Source organism: Corvus cornix, chromosome 2 (assembly GCF_000738735.6).
Source record: "Corvus cornix cornix isolate S_Up_H32 chromosome 2, ASM73873v5, whole genome shotgun sequence".
Taxonomy (NCBI): Eukaryota; Metazoa; Chordata; class Aves; order Passeriformes; family Corvidae; genus Corvus; species Corvus cornix.
The window spans coordinates 16,445,332-16,465,624 of NC_046333.1; the positions used below are offsets into that span (position 1 = coordinate 16,445,332).

General features: G+C 40.2%; 2 protein-coding genes across 2 annotated transcripts in view; one reads left to right on the forward strand and one right to left on the reverse strand.

The window, feature by feature from the left end:
- Window positions 1–9,249, reverse strand: part of PDSS1 (decaprenyl diphosphate synthase subunit 1) — a 22,924-nt gene extending 13,675 nt beyond the window's left edge. The window contains 7 exon segments of the mRNA XM_039572262.1: window positions 5,828–5,958; window positions 6,339–6,462; window positions 7,314–7,378; window positions 8,958–8,987; window positions 8,989–9,066; window positions 9,068–9,216; window positions 9,219–9,249. Of these exon segments, the coding sequence (XP_039428196.1) occupies window positions 5,828–5,958; window positions 6,339–6,462; window positions 7,314–7,378; window positions 8,958–8,987; window positions 8,989–9,066; window positions 9,068–9,216; window positions 9,219–9,249 (608 nt within the window).
- Window positions 9,130–20,293, forward strand: part of LOC104689237 (protein adenylyltransferase SelO-like) — a 22,472-nt gene continuing 11,308 nt past the window's right edge. Inside the window, 12 exon segments of the mRNA XM_039572162.1 lie at window positions 9,130–9,373; window positions 9,375–9,423; window positions 10,734–10,852; window positions 11,086–11,214; window positions 11,940–12,004; window positions 12,108–12,164; window positions 12,264–12,362; window positions 16,372–16,439; window positions 17,120–17,207; window positions 18,056–18,125; window positions 18,747–18,819; window positions 19,387–19,470. Coding sequence (XP_039428096.1) covers window positions 9,248–9,373; window positions 9,375–9,423; window positions 10,734–10,852; window positions 11,086–11,214; window positions 11,940–12,004; window positions 12,108–12,164; window positions 12,264–12,362; window positions 16,372–16,439; window positions 17,120–17,207; window positions 18,056–18,125; window positions 18,747–18,819; window positions 19,387–19,470 — 1,027 coding nt within the window. The 5' untranslated portion in view covers window positions 9,130–9,247.

The following is a 20,293-nucleotide window of genomic DNA, read 5'->3' on the forward strand; positions in this document are numbered from 1 at the left end:
ACCATCTCCCTTAGTATCCAGCTGCCACTGTCTTCTTCCAGTATTCATCTTTTTCTGTTTTCAACATGGGTTACATGCAGGATCCCAGAAATGGCTATCCCAGTCAGCCTTGCCTCACAGGTGTAACAAAACCACATTTAAAACAGCCCCCACACAAACCAGTAACACAAAAAACCCAAAACCCACAACCAAAGAAAAAAACTACTTCTGATATATAGATACCATACTTCTGGTATACAGACAACAGAGAAAATTACAGTACTTTCCAGCAGAACAGAAAAAGAACTGAAAGAGAAGATAATTTGAGCTCAGCTGAAGGGAATTTAAAGCCTTCCTGCACTGCCTATGTCCATAAAATTGTAGTGATTAATCACAAAATGAAAGAACATCTTGCGGTCTGCTGACATAACACTGCGTTCTGACACCTACCTCTATACACAATTCTGCACTGCTGTCAGTGGGAGTTGTACATCCTGAACAATAGCAGGATGAATGGCTACCTCACAGGCTGTGAAAATATGGCTTTTACACAACAGAAAATAAGAGCTGGAAACCTCCATGGTTGTTTGAAGGTAAGTCTTAATGTGGACTAGTGATTCAATCCAGTGCTAGTTCAGTGTAAATAGTTTTCCAAAATAAACTACTCTTACTAAGCAGGGAAAAACTTACCTTCAAAAAACTGAAAAGGTCTCCAGCCTCTTTCATGCAGTGTTCTCCTTTTGGGGTTTCCCTTTTTCAATAATTATGTCAGCAGACTGCATTTCCTGCTGGGAAGCAGCAGTAAATGGCAACACTCACTGACACACTGAAATATTTCAGTAGTATGAAGACAGCACAAAACCAGTTATTTCAAAAGCAGGTTCTGAAAAGTTCTGCATTATCGTGTATTTCATCTCTGACAATGACTAAAAATGGCATAGGAATGCTCATGGTTTATGTGTCTGGTTTCCAGAATATTGTATCAAATATGACAATTTAATCTGAAGGGGTTTTAAAACTACTATTTCCACAAAGTCTCAAGCAAGGTTCTTCCCACTGCAGGCAAAAAAAGATCTGTAATAGTTTCCTACATGCATCTTGTGAGACTAATTCTAAATCAGGGCATGCCTATTTTAGGGGGAAACACACAAACTCCAGGATCCTTCTCATTCCCTGCCATTTTTCATTCAGCCTCTCCTGCAAAACAAAAGCAAAAAGTGGCAGTAACTCAAGTCATTAGATAATAGGGTCCCTGCAAATCCAGTAAGTGGAAAGATGCCATTTTTAGGTCATTCTCAAAGTAAAGACACCCCAAGATGATGTATATTTACACAGGTATTTCATGCCACTGATCGTGTTCTGTTTTTCAATAGGACCCCCTGCTTGATACAGTGATAAGGTTTTATAGATCTACTGTACCCTGAGATGTTTTCCATTACAGAACTTGTTTCATGAACACTGAACAAACCAAGGCTGACCATACCGGTTAAAAAACCCTAAATATCACCCTCCAAATATCCCCGTCCAAAACCAAACAAAAAACAACCAACCACAACTACCTGACAATGGTCAGGGGGGAACTCAAAACCACACAAACCAGGATTTACACTCTCCAGCAAAGAGCATGGAGCAATGTGTTTGCCAGTAAGCAAATACTGCCAGTTTAAGGAGAGGAAATGAGCATAAGAACTTGCAAAATTTTTGTGCTACAGCCACATTCTTCCAAGCATCTTTCTCCTGTTAAGGCCCTGTGGTTGAAAGAAGCAACCATCTCAGAGAGTCTGAGACACAGAAGGGCACTGCAAACTAGGGGAAGCACAGAGAATGCATGTGTTAACATGGGAGAAAACTGCAGAGCAGCTGACACCACGGGCTTCTGACAACAACGGTTTGGAGGAGTGAAACAAAAGGGAACTAAGGTTGCTGGCAGGTCCTGTCTTTAGGAAATATTCTATCGAGTTTAGCCAGGTCATTTTATTTGTTTCTCACACTATTCCGATAAATTTCTTTCCTTTCCCCTGCCCCCAAACCTTTTGTGTTCATTATTTTCTCTACTGTCTCTGTACTTCTGAGGTCCTCTCTTATTTGTCTCTCTCGTTTTGGTTGCAGAAAAATAAAAACTCTTATTTGCAAACACCTTTGGAGAATAGAGAAACACTAGGTCCTGTCAGGCTAAGTGATAATTCTGTGAAATTCTGCACACAGGTATGTGAAGAAGTGCCACTGGATGTGTGAAATTGAGGGTTCACATGACCTCAGCTTAAACTACTTACAACAATTCTTACTCTCACACAAAGCAAAGTTGCTATCAATAAGCAAAAAGCCACTGCCCAAGGGACTTAAAGACTCAGGGTAGGACTTCTGACACTTAGAACTTCAAGAGAAAAGAAACAACAGGCTTCAGTCACTTACCTTTTTGGTAATAGTTCAGGTAAGTCTTTATACAACTGTCATTTTCCTTATAATGACCACAATAAAGTGACCTCACTCTAGAAAAACAGTTAACCTGCTAAGGGTATAGTAAATACCTCACCTAAACATAAATGATGTCACCTAACCTGCATGCAGAGCCACCTGGGCATTCTCTTGAGAAATCTCAGCTATGCTGGTGGGACTCTGTGAAGAGAAAGGTTTCTCTGGATTGCCTCATAAAATCAGGACCTGTAGCCTTCCTAAGCTGAGTCCTGTTATTTTAACAGCCAAATAAGGAAAAGTATTACCTTTTATACAAAAATTGCACAAAAGAAGAAAAGAAAATGAAAGAGCAGGCTAAAGTATGCTGGGTCCAGCAAGTTATATTATAGCTGAGAATGGCAGCAGATGAAACAGAAACTGAACAACAGCAATACAAACCCCAGAGGCAAAATTTTAAAAAAATGCTAGGGATGAACAGCACAGGATATTGGCTCACCCTACAAGTCTACAGACTCTGGTCTTCAATTACATGTGTGGAAGCCAAAGCCCCAACAAAGGAAAACAAGCCTGGGAGAAGAATCAGTATTAACTGAGCAAAAGAATGATAAAATGCTTCAAGGGAAATGACAACTTGAAAGTGGAAAAACATCTTAAAAAAACATTGGGAGAAGCAGAATGGAAGGCAAGTATTTTTCCCCTCAGGTTTGTAGAAGAGCAGCAGAGTTAAAAATATGCAGTATTACTTCTCTACATAGACAATTTTCCTCACAAACATAAAAAAGTTGGCAGAACTATTTGCCACCTGGAGACAATGTTGCTTTAAGAAAGAACAATAATGAATCAATCACAATATCAATGTAAACTAAAGTCCATGTATACAGAGAGCAGGCCTAAGACAGTCTGCTTCAAGAAGCTTAAAAGCAAAAGAGGAGAAAATGCCCATAAAATTTTATCAGCTCACAGGAACTGGGTATCCACAGTACAAATGTAAATTCCTTTGGCATGGCCTTGCCAACCTTCAGAAAACATCGGTCACCATGCACCAACCAACAAGCAGTACAGTGAAGACTTGTATCAACATATGGGATATTTAATTGCAATCACAGGCTTGGAGAAATTGGCACAGGGCAGAGGAGAGGAAGGTAAATACCCTGAGATTTCATTCCATTCCTTTGCTGAAACATTTCTGTCCTTGCCACTCAGAATTTCATTCTAAAAGCAACACGACAAAGGCAGTGACTCAGCCTGGTTTGTACAAGGAACATTCAGATTATTGAGGAGGCCTTTAAACACTGAACATATTTTGGAGGTGCTGATTAGAACTGCAACAGATGTACAAACACTGCCAAATGACACGGGCATCTAGAAATCAGAGGACTTATGCCGAGAGTTGGCTACTGCAAAGCAAACACTTGCCCCAGGCGTATGTGGCACCTTCTTACTGGCATAGGGCAGGTCTCAAAACTGGTCCTAACCATTTTGAGACAGCGCAACACGTGGACAAGAATATGTCCATGAGCGCATACATATGTCAAAAGACAGCAAATATGCTTTGAGCATAAAGGCAAAACCAGTCTTTCTACTGCTACCTCCTTGATTCACTGTTCAACTCCCACACTGTATGACATCAGTTCCACCCTTCTCAGTACTGCACACATGATTTTGTTCATAAGCTTCTCATGCTACACACTAGAATGAGATAAAACTATTTTTACCATTATTTTGAGTCGAAAGATGCTCCAAAAACTCACTGTCCCTGTTGTTAAAAGTCTCCTCCTAAATTTCCATCCTCTTAGCAACATAATGCTTTGTCTTAAATAGCTCTTTCACCCTGTTCCTGGTAAATTTGTAGACCACAAGTCTTCATTCTTTGTGATCATCTTTGCAATCCATGCCTGAAGCTAGCTGGACTTAACTGATTTTGAGCACAGGGAACAGACATGCCAGTGATTTCAGGAAGTGTGATATACACTCCTGTAGCTGAACTGGATGGTAGATGCATCCTAGGATATCTTTGAGGTTTTTCATAGAGAAGGTAGTTGCAAACCACACTGGGATTATGCCCTAATGGGACACCCATGACCCTACAATCTCAAGCAGAGATTTTTGGTTTACTATGCTTCCTTAGATTTCAGCATAGATGGCCGACCATCAAGAATGATTCTGCCACCAAAAATTGCCATCCTCATGCTCCTGTTCTTCATGTCAAGATCACTCATGAAAATATTAAGTCAGTGACAAAAGGCATCCCTGAGGATTTTCACAGTTGGTATTATTCCTTTTGCTATGTGTAAGTCAACGACAAGAAGCAGTCCTGAACTGACAAGAAAATCTGGCTGGAGCAAAGTTCATTAATCCTGGATAATTTTTTCCTAAAACAAGGGGAACTGGCACACACAGGACAGGATACTACCAGCTTGGGTTTGCTTTCTCCTTCAAAATTGTATTCACATAGGACGCAGTACAGGGAGAGGTGCCATCCACACAACAAAATACATGCCATGCTCTGAGGTAGTAATCAAGTCCAACAAGGCATTAAACTACTGCTACAGAAAAAAAATTATGCAAGAGCTCGGAGAAATCCCTTAAGACTGACAAATTAGTCTAGAAACACTTCTGGAAAGGGACCAAAGATTTTCTATTTGAAAACCTATATAAGGCAAGACTGGAAGCATAGCTGAAGGCAGAGAACAGTCCAGCCAACAACATCTTTCCTCAAAATGCAAACATAGCAGTTGACAGGAACGTGTGGAGTGAAGCGTTTGCAATGAGCCAGACTAAGGAGTGATAGAGAGTACAGGCAAGCATGATGCTGTGCTTACTTAAAACTGCTTTCAAAAGACAAGTAACTTGGAGATCATAAGGATTACACCAGATTCTTTAGCTTAGAATGTTATATTAAGGTGTAGAAACTTGCTACTAGAGGGTGAAAAAAACCTGTTTTCAAAGTCTCACAGCTTTGAATATAATCATACCACCTGTTTAATAGCTTTTCTGCATAATTACTAAAAAAATCTGTGAAGGTCCCTTCTCGCAGCAAAATTCTTACCTGTGACCAGTGTTTAATAGGAACAGGAGTGGTTACAAATGAAAAATACTTTTAATTAAGTTTATATAGTTTCAAAGAGTATTGAAGGTTCTAATAAAGCATTTATACAAGAAGCTAGAATTGACTAAAAGCCTTACAAGTATTGTAATTCGGCAACATTATTTATGCACCCCAGTTACAACCACAGTACAGTCCACAATTCAACACATGGAAATATCTAACAAAGCCAGCAGTTCCTTTTGCACTGTCAACTACAAAAATACAGCTTCAAGATGCAACTTACATTCAGGTTTTACTGAGGAGCACTTTACTTTCATAAAGTATTTTTCAGAAACACAAGAATGATAACTTTCAAGTGTGTGTATCTGAAAGTGACCAACTCACTTGGAATTATTATGGTGAATGTTGCAAGCCCGAGCCATTAGCACCACAATCATTGGTCGAAAGGCCTTTCCCTTCCCATCAAAGTAATAATCACACATTTCCTTAAGTTCTGCTGCAGAGACCAGCAATTCCTATAAAAAGCACAAGAGCATTTCAGCATGGAAGTCACAAAGTCAATCTGTTTAGTGCAAGTAAAACAGTATGCCTGTAGAAGGTTATTGCCTGCGTTCACTCCACCCAGTGTAAGCTGAAGTTGTTCTAAAAATTACTGTGAGTAATCTGAAATGTAAATGATGCATTCCGGCACTGCAAATCAGGAGCAAAAAACTGCATTTTGGTTCTATAAAATATGAGAAATTTACCTTCAGTTTAAGTTTCAGACAGTTGTTCATAAACATAAATAACATTCTTTCAATAAATATCCTCCAAATTGATGGTTGCTACTAAAAACAATCATCACAACATCCCAGAACCAAATCATCACCAATCCTCAGCCACCAAAATCCCCTACCTTTTTAATATCTTCATAGAGATTCTTCAAGTCTTTTCTACCAAGTTGAAAAGGGTCTTGGTATTTTTCATCACTAATTGTCTTACTGCAGCTGCACAAGTGGGATGTACTTGTATGATGAAACCTGGTGACAGTGATTTTGAGAGCAGTCTTGTTAGAAGTCAAGTTCCCCTGATTCCCCAAACAGAAACATCTGAAAGCATTTCTCCCCCTCTCCCCTCACACAAGATTTAACCAAAAGGCTAAAATACAGGAAGGCATCAAAACATTCTTTTCAGCCAGACAGTAAGGTGCAAGGACAGCAGAGCTATGTATTGATGATCATAGCCTTTGGGAGCTGGCAAAGCACATTAGGCAAATGAACACACACACTCTGCCCTTAAGAGATCACAGAAGTCTTCTGAGACACAGAACACTACGTTGCTCTCAATGTATTCCTTTTGAATATGCTATGGATAGTACAGCCTACGTTTGGAGATAGAGCCTTCACTTCTGGAAACCCAAGTATTCTGTTACTTTCTTCCCTCTCTTGTAAACTCCTGAAAAAATATTCCTGACTTAGAATTGAAATTTTTCCCTTTGTACACCCAGCTACATAATAAATTAAATCAATGCTTCCAGGTAGCATGATGATAGGAAAGTTCATCAGGAAAGGGTGAAAACTCCACCTGGATGCATTAAGCTTAGGAGATTTGTTTGTTTGTTTCTTCAAGTTTCTTCTTCTTCTGGTGTTTCATTTTCCAAAGTGAACTGTATGTATTTTCTTGCAGCATTCTTGCTTTGCCCATTACTCTCCAAGACAGAGGACTGAGATTCAGACTCAGCACCACAGCAGCAGTCTACACAGAATTACCCAACTATGTACTGGAGTAAATAACCTTATTTTCAAAGTTTACAGCTCACAGGTGTGACTATGCAGTTCACCCAGTAACTATGTCTTTACCCACTACACAGCAATATAAATCTCCAACTTACCGCCAAAATATATTACATATTTTTGAAAACGAGAAAGTTGAACTTCTTTGGGTAAAGTGACACATCTGCACGAAATAAAATCAGGGATAGTTTATTAGAACTTTAAACTGACAGAAAACATTTGACTACAAAAAAATGTATCCATCACCATTGCTCTATTTCTCCATTTTAACAACCCAACAGCAAAGGGAGTCTCATAATCCCCTTCCATACCAAGTAAGACATGAGTGCCAATAGGCACATTGACCTGACTCTTCTGCTCTGGAGCATTGCACTTTCTCCCCTTGCAGGCCCAGCCCAGGAGGCTTATCAGTTAAATTACCAGAGCTGCTCCAATAAAACCTTGCTTTTCACTTGTGCAAGGTGCAATTTTCAAACATTCCCCTCCTGGCAGATAAATCTGGACTGCACCAGTCAAGACACAGAGAAAAGGACAAGAGCTGTTTCAATGAACCAGTACACTTGACAGAAAATCATGTCCTTGTTTCCCCCTGAAGCTGTTTCAATTCAGTTTGCTGTCTATAATTTATACCTGTCCATCTTCCCTGCTAGATGTCCAAAACCCAACTTCCAAACCTAGCAATCTCTCCAGTGATCTCTCCCTGCAGACAGAGCCCAAGAGCCTGGGGGAAGGCACGGTCTCAGGTACATGATTCCAGCAGATATAGGCTGAGAAAGGAAGTACAGCTTTTGCTCTGTTCCTGGGAGTGCTGCCAGGAAGTACCGAGCCCTGCCCAATGCTGGGCTGAGCCAACCTAAAATCACTGCAATCCACGTGTTCACCAAACTGCCTCTGGAAAAACTCACTCAGAAACGCTCAAGGAGACCTGTTCCTCGTGGCTCAGCGTCTCCTCGTACGTGAATCAAAGCCTCCCTCTCCTTGGACAGGGGGAGAGAAACAAAAGCACTGTAATTGCTCAAGGGCACTCTTCCATCCTCTGTGCTTACACAAGGCCATGCAAAGAGACAAAGGAAGGCGAGGAGCCCTAACTTACCACAGCTCTGCAACCCACTGCTGTCTGACTTCAGCGTCCGGCCCTACGGCTAAGACATTCCTAAGTGGCTCTCTCGGACCTCTCACCGCGTTCTGTTGCTAAAAATAGCTGATTTCTTCCTTCAGTGCAGCCACACACAGACTTCCTCCCTTACACTTCTGCTTAACCCTGTAGCAGCGGCTCCTGCAGGATGCTGGACACATCCGCCACAGCACTTTCCTGAGGCTCAGGACAGCCAGAGCAGCTCAGCGCGGGTCAGAACCGCAGCCTGCCCTCGTGAAAAAGCACCAAACCAAGGCGCTGAGAGAACTGCCCCATTACCACTCACACGCTAACACACACAAACGCCATCAAAATCTCACGCTGCTGAGAACCGCTTCCCCCGTTCCCACCTAGGGACGGCTCCGAGAAGCGCACACACTAACCACTGCTGGAAAACCCTTAAGCCGGAATTTAACCTTGCACCGAGCACGCTCCTGCCCCCAGAATGACCCCCCGGCAGGGAGCTGGCCCCAGGCCGTGGCACTTGCCGGGCGGGAGGCTGCGGAACGCCGAAGGAGCAGCGGGCCCCGCGGTGTCCGCCCGTGTCGGGCCCGGCGCCCCCCGCCCCATTCATTCCGCGCCCGCCCGCCGCCGCCGCCGCACTCACCGCCGCGCTGGGGGCCGGCGGGGCGCGGGGGGCCGGGGCTCGGCACGGAGCCGAGCGGCGGCGCCCGGCGGCACGAGGCGCCGCTCCGCCACCACCACCGCAAGGCCATTGGTGTCCCCCAGCCCCGCCGCGCCGGCACCGCCTCCCGGCACCGCCGCGACCCGGACGCGGAAGCCCCGCGCCGCCACCGCCCTCCGGCGGGGTGCCGGGCGGGCACCCCTTACGGCCTCCTGAGGGCGGGAGACCTCAGGCCGGGTCGTAGGTGACTCCTGAGGGCGAGGTCTGGGGACATGTGGTGGCGCCGCTGGCTGCCCGCCTGCCTGGCCTGGGGCTGTGTGGCCGCGCTGTGCGGCTCCCGCGGGCTCTGCCCGGCCCCGAACGCCTCCCGCCCCGAGCCGGGTCAGTGCCCGCGGCGGCCGGGCGGCGGAGCTCTGCGCCTGGGCCGTGTCCTCCGACAGCCTCCTAGTACAGCCTGCCCGTCCGGGGCTGTGTGCTCCTGTCCTGCGCTATCTGGGGCTGTGTGCTCTCTCCTGGGGCTGTGTGCGCCTGCCCCGGGGCTCTGCACCTCCTGTCCTGCCCCTCCCGGGCCTGTGCACACCTGCCCTGCCCGGCGCTATTGTTTGGTGGGTGGTAGCAGCTACTAAAGCCAGTAACTAATCGAAGACCTATATACACAGTCAAATACTAGTTTTAAAATTAAGACTAGATTGGCCATTAGGAGCTTTTTTGTTGTTGATTTTTTTTTTTTTCTCCGAGTCCCCATTACGTGTTAGTGCAGAGTTGATAACCTGACACCTGTCTGGAAGTACACAAAGCGTTTCAGCTCTCCTTCCTCTCGGGCATACAAGACTGCTTGTAATCATAATGATAATTGATATGATAACATTACAGAACTAATTTAATCAGATGACACAATTACTTGTGAACGTTTAGAAATCATAGTCACTGATAAATCTTGTGGCAGCTGGGTATAACAGGATCTGTCATTAGAGGCAGTATGAAACATGGCTAGCAGCAAAGCTCCAGAGATGCTAGCTAACTTAAAATTTTTACAAAACAGTGACTACGAGGTACTGGGATTTTATAATTAATGTGGAATTGTAAGATTGTGGCAAGCAAAAATCCAAAATGATGGTAAACCACACTGTTTTAAAACCATATTTGCTCTCTGTTACCATGGAAAAGGGCACAGAGTAGGTCTGAAGGAAGAATGAAGCACAACTTCTGAGTACACACGTTATGCTGCAGCAAGAACTACATCTCCTAACTCTTTCGTTCACTCAGAAAAGACTTCATCTGTTTTCTTGTTTTGCTTGGTGATCTTTGCTGCATATGGACTGTATACAGCAGTTACTGGTGCACAGTGACTTAAATCTGTTGCACTACATTGTTCAGCTGGGGGGAAAGCTGAACTTCTCTGTCTCATGCAAGTATCTTTTAGGGTGTATATAATTTAGTGCAACATGAAACTGCCCTGAGACTGTTCTAGTCACAGTCAATTCAATCTATGCTTAGATATGGTTTAGATCTTAAAACTAGAATGCCCTGGAAGATTCTTTAACTGCAGAATTCAGAATTCAGAAATTCCAAGCAATAAAATCCTGAATTTATTTGGGCTTGTTTTTCATGAAGGCTTAATATGCATTGGTAAAGTGGTAATGTTTCAAGTTCTAATTGTTTTTAAAGCATTTTGGTTGGATTTAAGAGGAAACCTATTATGAGTAATATGATTAATTGTTTTTTATAAGACATTTGTTGTCTGTTTCATGTTTACAGATCCTTTTCCAGTTGATGTGATCCAAGAAAATTATGTCCGTAATGTGAGAAACTGCATTTTTTCAATTGTCTATCCTACACCTTTTAAATCTAGAGTTCGTCTTGTAGCTGTTTCAGAGGTTGGCTATTGTTTTTCATTCCTCTCTAATTAGTAGAAATTATTAATACATGTACTAAAATATATTTTAATATTCATATGCTATTTATTGTGAAACATTTTCTCAATATATACTTGAAACAAACAGCATTTAAAACATCCTATGAGATGTCTTTTAATAATGAGATCTGTAGAGAAAACATGTTCATTTCCACTGAAAATCTGATCATGTTCAAGTATGATTTCTTTCTCCAGGATGTTCTTGAAAACATTTTGGATCTTGATGTATCTGTCAAAGGATCGTCTGATTTTCTGGAGTTCGTCAGTGGTGCGAAAGTGATATTTGGGTCTGTTCCATTGGCCCATAGGTATGGGGGTCACCAGGTAAGTATGGCACTCATTCTTCCAGGTGGAATTGTGTTGGTCTTTTCTTGTGAATTACACCTTCATTATACCTATATGTACATGAGTATATGCCTGTGAGTACATGAACACTTACTAACCTTTTGATTGCAGATTTGTTCTTCATAAGGGCTGCAGGTGGAAAAGACCTATAATATCCTTCCACAGCACCCTATTTACTTTCTCTGCTTTTGTTTATGCCTGGAGCAAACGATCTTTTCAATTTTCATTAGCTGCCGAGTCTGCTTAGCACCCCAGCAGCCTGGCCAGCTCTGATTCATGATAGATACTAATAGCTCAAAGGAGTGAAGAAGGACAGAGCCTCACTGCAATATCATGATTACTGAGATTCAAGTTTCATTGAAATGGCTATGATTATTCATGGAGAAGAATGGTAGAATTTGATTGTAACTTCCAATTAAAAAAACCAAAATAAGCCATGTGGGTTTGAAGGCTCATTATACAAAAAAGACAGGTCTGTAGCTGTACCTCATAGCTGGAAGGTAAAAAAAAATGAGGATTACTGGTGTTACTCTTTTCTGTGGTTTTCTGATTCATTTTTGGTGAAATACAGCCTTAGGGATCAACATTTAAATGACTATGTGAGCAAATGTGTCTTTTGTGAGGACCTACATGTAATCTCTATTGTTTCAAGTATAATTTCTATAAATTATAGAGGACAATAACTTGATTTTAATTTTTGTCAGTTTGGTAGCTGGGCAGGTCAGCTGGGGGATGGAAGAGCCCACTTGATCGGAGTATATACAAACAGGTGTGACTTCTTTTAAAGTGTCTGATTGAACTCTCTGTTCAATTTAGCTGATTCATGGTTAACCTGAGGTATACTTTTAGAAATGCCAATGGTATTTTTGCAGGCATGGTGAGAGGTGGGAACTGCAGTTAAAAGGGTCAGGAAAGACCCCATACTCCAGGTAAGTTGCAGTTATTCTGTGTACTCCAAAACTGAATGTTTTCTTTTTGAAATTTACCTTGATTTTATGACCTATTCCTTATCTCTCTGTTCTTGATAGGAATGGCGATGGAAGAGCTGTGCTTCGCTCTTCTGTTCGAGAGTTTTTGTGTAGTGAGGCCATGCACTATCTTGGAATTCCTACAAGCAGAGCTGCTAGGTATTTTTCTTTCCTTTTTCACAGTATCCTAATTTAGAGGTAATTTTGTGACTGAGTTTAACTGAACATCAATAAAGCAGGACAGTTAGTTTTCAGGATGATAGATCTCTTCATATGTATTCAATCAGGTCAAAATATATCCTTCCATAGATTTTTGGATAAAACTTTCCAATAATAATAAGCTCTAGCAATTAATGGCATCACATAGTTTGCTGGATTCTAGAAATCCAACTTAACTTTAGTGTAGTAAAGACTCATTTCTATAAAGTTAATCCAAGTTCTAGAACCTGGCCAACTAGGAAAATATTGAAAGTGGCTTTTTTTGTACTGTCATTTTTAAGATTGCTGGGAAAAATTGTCAGTCATATGAACAAACATTAATATTGGCGGTAGAACTGAACGTAGGCAATTGCTCTCAATTGCTCTCAAACACCCCTTGAGCACACAGAGAGAGATTTCATAAAAAAATAATTTAAAACTAATTCTGTCTGAACCAAAGGAGACTAACACATACATTCATTTGGATGATTTTCTCAGAATCAAGTAACTGAATATTTTCAGGTGATTATGTTTAAAATGCCAAATTCATTTTGTGTTCCAAGTAGTCTTAGTCTATACTGCAGTGTCTCAGGCTTCAGAGAAAGTAAATCCTCTGCAGAAAAAGCTTGTACTCAGCTGCCACATGGCTAGGTGTCTGTATTTGCAAAGTGTCTGCAAATCTCTTCAGCATTAGTTCTAACTCATTTGCTCTGTTGAAGTGCAGTGTTTTTAAATGACATTTTTGATGGTTTATTCACTGACTTCATCTTGAGACTCTTTGCTGTTGGCTGTTAGTGCAGAACTTTAAATCTGTCTGAGTATCAGCAGGAAATCATTTGGCAGGTTAGAGCCTCTCTTTGCTGTCATCTCAACAAATTGTGCAGTGCAAAACCAGTATGAAATTACCCCTTTACTGTGCATGAATTCTACTGAGCACACAGTGTGCTTTAGTTCTCTGCTTGCTGGCGTATTGGTTAAATGCCTGGCTCTCTTAACTGTTGTACAAGCTCTGCAGACTGTTTGCAAGACTTAATTTGGAAAAACCCCAGCTGACAGCCATATTCTTCCCGATGGGGAGCTGTTGTACTGAGGCTGGTGGGATGCACTTAACAGAGGTCTTGTCAAGTCTTGGCAGAAGTAGGAGGAAAAACCTTATGGCTTATCCCAGAACACCCAGCAGGTTGGTTTGCTCTATTAATTTTAAGTACTGTGTTCCCAATGGGGTGCTACAGTTTATGACCGTACTGCTAGATACAGAACACTTCATATACAGTACCATTTTAGTCCCATACTGGCACTACCAGTGAGCAGTGTTACACATGAAGTCAAAAAAGTGAGCCAATATGCAAAGTTTTCAGAGTGGCCTTTACTTGCATAGTTCATGCAGGACAGCAGGGAGAGCACTTAGGAGTGTAAAGTCAAGCCTTTAAGTGAGAGCCAGGTAGGGAGGGATATAATCCATCCATCCTTCTGCGAGTCCTGTTCCAGCTTCTTTGGTGTAAGAGCTTTTCAGTGCTCCATTTCCTGTGTCGAGTGTACAGCTGGTCTGCTGCTGCCTTCTCTCCAGTAATGGTACTTACCAACTACAGGGACCATTGGAGAACTACTTTTCTAGTGGGAATTTGTGTTTATGTGGCTGCTCAGCTACCTGGCCAGCTCTCAAGTGCTGCACATCTGTACTAACTAAATGTTGATGCCCCCATGGAATTTTGTGTCAGCAATAGAAGTGCTGGTATTCTGTAGGAATTTTGCAGAGAGCCTGCTAAGAGTTACATAGTAAAAAGGAAACAACCTTTCTGGCAGAGGTCTGTTCGAAACAGTGAAGTTTAGTTGCCCAACTTTTGTGCCTTCTGTCCCTTAGGGCTCTGCTGCACACATTGTTTTGTAAATGTCTGAGGTTCATTCCCTGCTTCTACTTTTTTTTGTTTTCTCTTGAAGGATGAAGATTTTCTTCTTCCATCTAATTTGTATCAGAGCTTTTTGTACTTAATCCTACAGACATACCAATTGGTTTCAAATGAGTATTTAAAAAAAAAAAAAATCCCTAATTCTGCTTGTATCAGTACAGCTCCAGTAAAAGGAACAGATTGATTTCTGTATATTTTTCCCCTCCTGAAAAAATTCACTGCCTGTTCTTTGCAGTTAACAGAACATTCAGTTTGAATAGCTACTAGGTATCTTAAAAAATACTGAATATAATAACAATAATTTAGTTTCAAACCCACAGTTACTGTTGCAAGCAACTGCACTATGTAAGACTTCATGCTATTTCTTTTCATGACCTTTTTGTACATATTTATGTTTGTATGCATACGCCACAGTGTTGGTTTAACTGAGTTCTTTCTAAAATTTCAATGCTCAAGTATGTAAACCCAGAATCTTGTGTACTTTAAAAATTTAACTCTTGAGAATTAACACTGTGACTGTCTTCAGTCATATTTATGAATGGAATATTAGGTTTGCATCTTCTTTGCTATATACCTCAAAGAAAAGCTTGGTTTTGTCTTCTCTGCTATCTTCAACTACCTAATAAGTAGCAGATATATGTAACTGCATTAAATATCAAATAGCATGCCACCCAACTGTATTTGGAATCATGGAATCGTAATTTGGGTTGGAAGAGACTTTTACTGGTCTAGTCCAAGTCCTCCCTCAATGAGCAGGGACATCTTCACTAGATCAGGTTGTTCAAAGCCCCCTCCAACCTGAGCTTGAATATTTCCATGGTTGGGGCATCTACCACCTTTCTGGGCACCCTGTTCCAGTGTCTCACCACCCTCTGAGTAAAAAACTTCTTCCTAGTATCTAATCTAAACCTGCCCTCTTTCAGTTTACAGACATTCCCCCTTGTCCTATCACTAGAGGCTCTGGTAAAGAGTACCTCTCCAGCTTTCTAGTAGCCTCCTCTAGGGACTGGAAGGTGCTATGAGGTCTTCCCATACTCCCCATGAACAGTCCCAACTTTCTCAGTCTGTCCTCATAGGAGAGGTGCTCCAGTTCTCTGGTCATTTTTGTGGCCCTCCTCTGGACCCACTCCAATAGGTCCATGTCTCTCCTGAATAGAATAATATTTTCCAGTTATCAACAAGCAAAGATAAAGAAGAATTACATAAAATGAGCTGAATTATCCTCCTGCTAGACTCTTGAACAAGGAGTCTTCTGTGCCTATTGAAGGGATAAGATCTCTTTCAGAAGATGGCACCAAGCTGGATTGTCAGTGTAATCCCAGTTGCTTTGGAGAGAAAACATTCTACTTGTTAACCTCAGAGGAACATGATGCCCTTGCATAGTTTATGAGGATTGATTTTTTGTGATAGAACAGAAAATACAAAGAAATGATGTATTTTATTTCACAGAATTAATGTAAGTTGTGGAATAAAGGAAGCTGTAGTGAACTCTCACAAATCTCAATATTTGGATAAACATAAAAATTTATAGGATGTGCAGAATTTTAAGGCAAATGAAAGGAAGAGATTGGTTTTAAAAATCTAAGTACCAGTAGCAGTGATTGCGAAGGGTCCCAGATCTGTCCCTGAAGTTTCTGAGATAATTTTGGCTCATGTAAAGGGCAACCTCCATCTGATGCAACAATTTGGTTTCTAATTTCTCTGTCCTCAAAATTTCCATGTTGTCCCCAGGGAAATTGTTAGTTAATGTTACAATCACACTAATATGTCACTGAGGTTCCAAGTGAATGCACTACTCTTTTTGAGAGCAGCCTTCTCCCCAGGAACAGTGAGAGTAATGAAATTGGACAACATTGTATTAAATACAAAATAAATGCATCTTGGTCATGAACCTTGGTAAGCCCCAGCATCTTTGCCTGTGTCATTTGTAAATACAAAGCTATGCCACCAAAAGATCTTTCTTTTTATGAAGAAAATGAATTTATGTGAAATATGACTTTGATCTTCATTATGAATTATTTTTGCTGAGATAATTTTTAATGTTCATTTCTTGTTTACTACAGCTTAATTGTAAGTGATGATGATGTGTGGAGAGACCAATTTTACAATGGAAATATTAAGAAAGAAAGAGGTAATGAACATATTTTAAAATAATATATTACAACATTGTAACTTAATTCTCCATAAAAAATGCGTAATAAAAATAATAAATTGGCTTAATTTAATTTATTAAGATATAAAACCTCTCCTGAGAAAATCAATCTGAAATATCTTTGTTGAAGAAATGAAGCCCTCTGAACAGGTCTTCTATGATTGTGGCATACATATTGCAAGAATATAATTTTGATTTTCACTTCCCATTACCAAAATGATATTGAAAACTAGGGAAATTTTCCGTTGTTTTGATAGCAATACCAGGATGGTGGGAATGCAGCTGTGGCCATGTCATTGCTACATTATCTACACCTGCTCTGAAAAAGAGTGAGATGGCACAGCATGGGGAAAAATCTGTTTGTGTTCTATCTTTAAGGCCAGTATTTCTGGAGCAATTCTAGTATTAATGCACTAACAGAATTTTGCCTGTGGTTGCTGGTAAAGCAAATCAAGCTTCATCATTAAAATGCATGTGTAGTAAACTAGTATTATACATTTTCATCTGTTATGTGTTAGGCATACTTACAAAAATATCAGTTTAACTGTGCATATATAAACTGTGTCTATAGAAACAACACATGATGGCTTTTGCTATGGAACTGTTTTATTTTGCTGATACCCTGTTTACATTTAAACACACTTGTCTCTATATTTAAGGTGCAATAGTGCTACGACTTGCCAAATCATGGTTTCGTATAGGATCCTTGGAAATCTTAACTCACTCTGGGGAACTGGATTTACTAAGGTTTGAATTTAATCTTCATAGTAACCATAATACTTTTCTCAACAATCAGATTGCATTAGAATTCATGTATACAGTTGGAATTTAGACATAAATTAATTAGCAAGTAAGATTATATAATTTAGAAAGGTAACCTGCTGGTTTTATACAAGCATACCAAAGATCTTACCTCACAAGGGTAAAACCCTCGAGATGTTTCTAAAGGCCTGGATCTTACAAAATGAGACAAGTTTTATACCTGAAATAGTTGTGGTAACTAAGCACTAGGGAGGAGTTGTTTGTTTTGGAAAATTTGTAAGTTGAAAGTCTTAAGTTCCTACGTTTCTCAGTTTTCTGTGACAGGTCCTGCAACTTTTAATGCATATATGCCATTTCCCTAAGCCTGTCTTATAGGAATCTAGAGCACTGTTTTGGGAATGGCCAGTTACTGTGTAAGTAACCCTACTTCATAAGAATTCAGACGTAAAATTTTCTTTGTGAGAATTCTGATGTAGAATGATTATTCCTTGTAATCTGATACTGTTTTTTTGGAAATGCAAACTCTTTTTTTTTTTACCTAAAAAAATGGATATTGGTGCATGCAAAACCAGGTCCTGGTGTGCTCTGGAGGTTTAACGTGGGAATAATTTTAACTCTTTGTGGCAGTTTCCAGTTGTATTTACGACTACAGCCTGTCTCTAAGCATTTGGAAGAGCTTAATCTAATATTCATTGGAATAAATAGACCGAGGTTTTTAATAACTATTTGTGGCAAGCTGTAGATCAGCATTTTGCTGTTTGAAAACAAGAATTTTTAATGATCAGTTCTAAAGTACCAGTTTTGTTTAAAGAATTCTGTTTCTTCTGTTACAGAAGATTGCTAGACTTTATCATCCAGGAACATTTTCCATCAATAGCTATGAACGATTCAAATAGATATCTGGTAAGTCTTTTTATTTTCCACAAGCATGTGAACAAAATTACAGGAAGGTCTTCACAATTTCAAGTTTGACAAGATTTTAAAATTTGAAGTAAGATTCCAGGTTTTATTAGAAAAAGTTTATTAATTCTCTGCAGTGAAAATCTGCTGCTTTGATTTTTTTTGTTTTCTCAAAGTCAAATATGAACATTTACCACCAGTTTTCATTATGGAGATGTTTATTGTGAAGCTTCCACTTTCTGTTGTTTTTTGTTCAGGTTTTCTGTGAACAGTGGTCATGAAGTGATGAAGTGTGCTTTTGTTAATGTAATTGTAGTATATATAGTATATTATAGTAGACACCCTAGTATATATAGTGTCTGGGTTTTTTGGTTTTGTTTTTTTTTAAATTTTACTTCTTAATTACTTTCAGGGCATCTGTGTATACTTATTTAACTATAGTCTTTGCTGGATAAGGTTATTATGTACTCACATAATTTGGAACGGGAATGATAAGTCCTGACAGACAGATAACTAAATTTGAAAAATAGAATATATTACATATTTCTAAGGTGAATAAAATGCTTACGTTTTTCAATATTTTTGATACAGAGAACTTAAAGTAAAAGATGTATTTGATTTTAGGAATTTTTCTCTACAGTCGTGTCAGAGACTGCAAATCTGATTGCAATGTGGATGTCTGTGGGGTTTGCACATGGTAAGGTGCCAGATGGCATTGGCTTTAGGGGAGGGACACTTTATAGTAATATACTTAAAAATGGCTTTTATTTGTCACCTTGGTCTTCGGTTCTGTTGCTGTCTTCGCCCACAGCTTTATCTGTTATACAAGGGGCTTTTGTAACAGAGTTACAAAACTCTCTGATCTCTCCAAGCACAGCTGTGACAGAACGAGTATATGGGGGCAAGAATTCTCAGAGCTGTTGCAACAGTGCAGTGTACAAAGGCAATGTACTGATGCCATATATAAATTTAACTGCTCTGAATTTGATCCCTCCACATGAAGCCCTGGCCTTTCACAGTGCACAGGAGGCAGAGCTGTCCAGCTCTGCTGCAGATTTGTGGGATTAGCCCCAAAACAGCAGCGGGAGTGGGAGCCTCGGTGTCCTGCAGGGCACGGGCTGGGGGCAGAGGGACAGGGCAACTTTCCAGAGTCTGATTCCTGAGAGCTCTCTAAATTCAGTGGATCTGTTTCACATCAAATTGCCTAGAGACTGGGGTTCATGTGGAATTTTAACTTCTGTTTCTCCTTTCTGTTTAATTGTAGGTGTTTGCAATACAGATAATTTCAGTTTATTATCCATAACAATAGATTATGGTCCATTTGGATTTATGGACTCCTATGACCCCAGTGAGTGTAGCACCTGTTTTTATTTTTAATCTTTTTTACTTAAAATAATATTTTTATATTAAATTATATCGTTTCCATTGCATGAAAACTCCTATCATTATTAGCAGAAAAACCCTAAGCATGTATACTCTTTGAAGAGCTCTAGGGAAAAAAATTGCATCAGTGACCAGTTTTATGATACACTATATAGGTTGCATTCAAGGGCTAAAAGTCTTGTTAATGAAATATTACTATTAAACCCATTTCCATGAGACTGTTTCCACTTGAACACCACCAATTCAAAAGATACTACAACAGAAGCCTAGAAAACAAAAAATTGTGTATTGCTGGAATCAGCCAAAAGCAGAAATGGAATACAGTAACTTCACATGCATCAAGCTTTAGCTTTACAGTTGCAGCAGCTGATTATATATTGGAAGAAAAGAAATCAACCCTACACATGGCAACCTTTATTTGAAAGTCTTAACTCAATCAGTCTGGGATTGATAGATACACATTCAGTATATACATAAATGTGTATTACTAGAATATTGTTTATAGCTTGCAACTGAATAAACTTCAGAATCATCAGTGGTTATCTTGCTGTGTGTTTTCATGCCTGCAGCCTCAAACTAAGGAAAACTCATGAGAGTAAATGTCATATTGTTTCATTGTATTGAACAAAATGGGGCTTTTTTGCTTTTAGATCTTTCTCTGTAGGGTGGGTTGACCCCAGCTGGCAATTAATGACCCACAAGCCACTTGTTCACTCACCCTTGAGAGAGAGGATTGGAAAAGTAAGGCTAAGAAAAAGCTTATGGGTCAAGATAAAGACATGTGAATA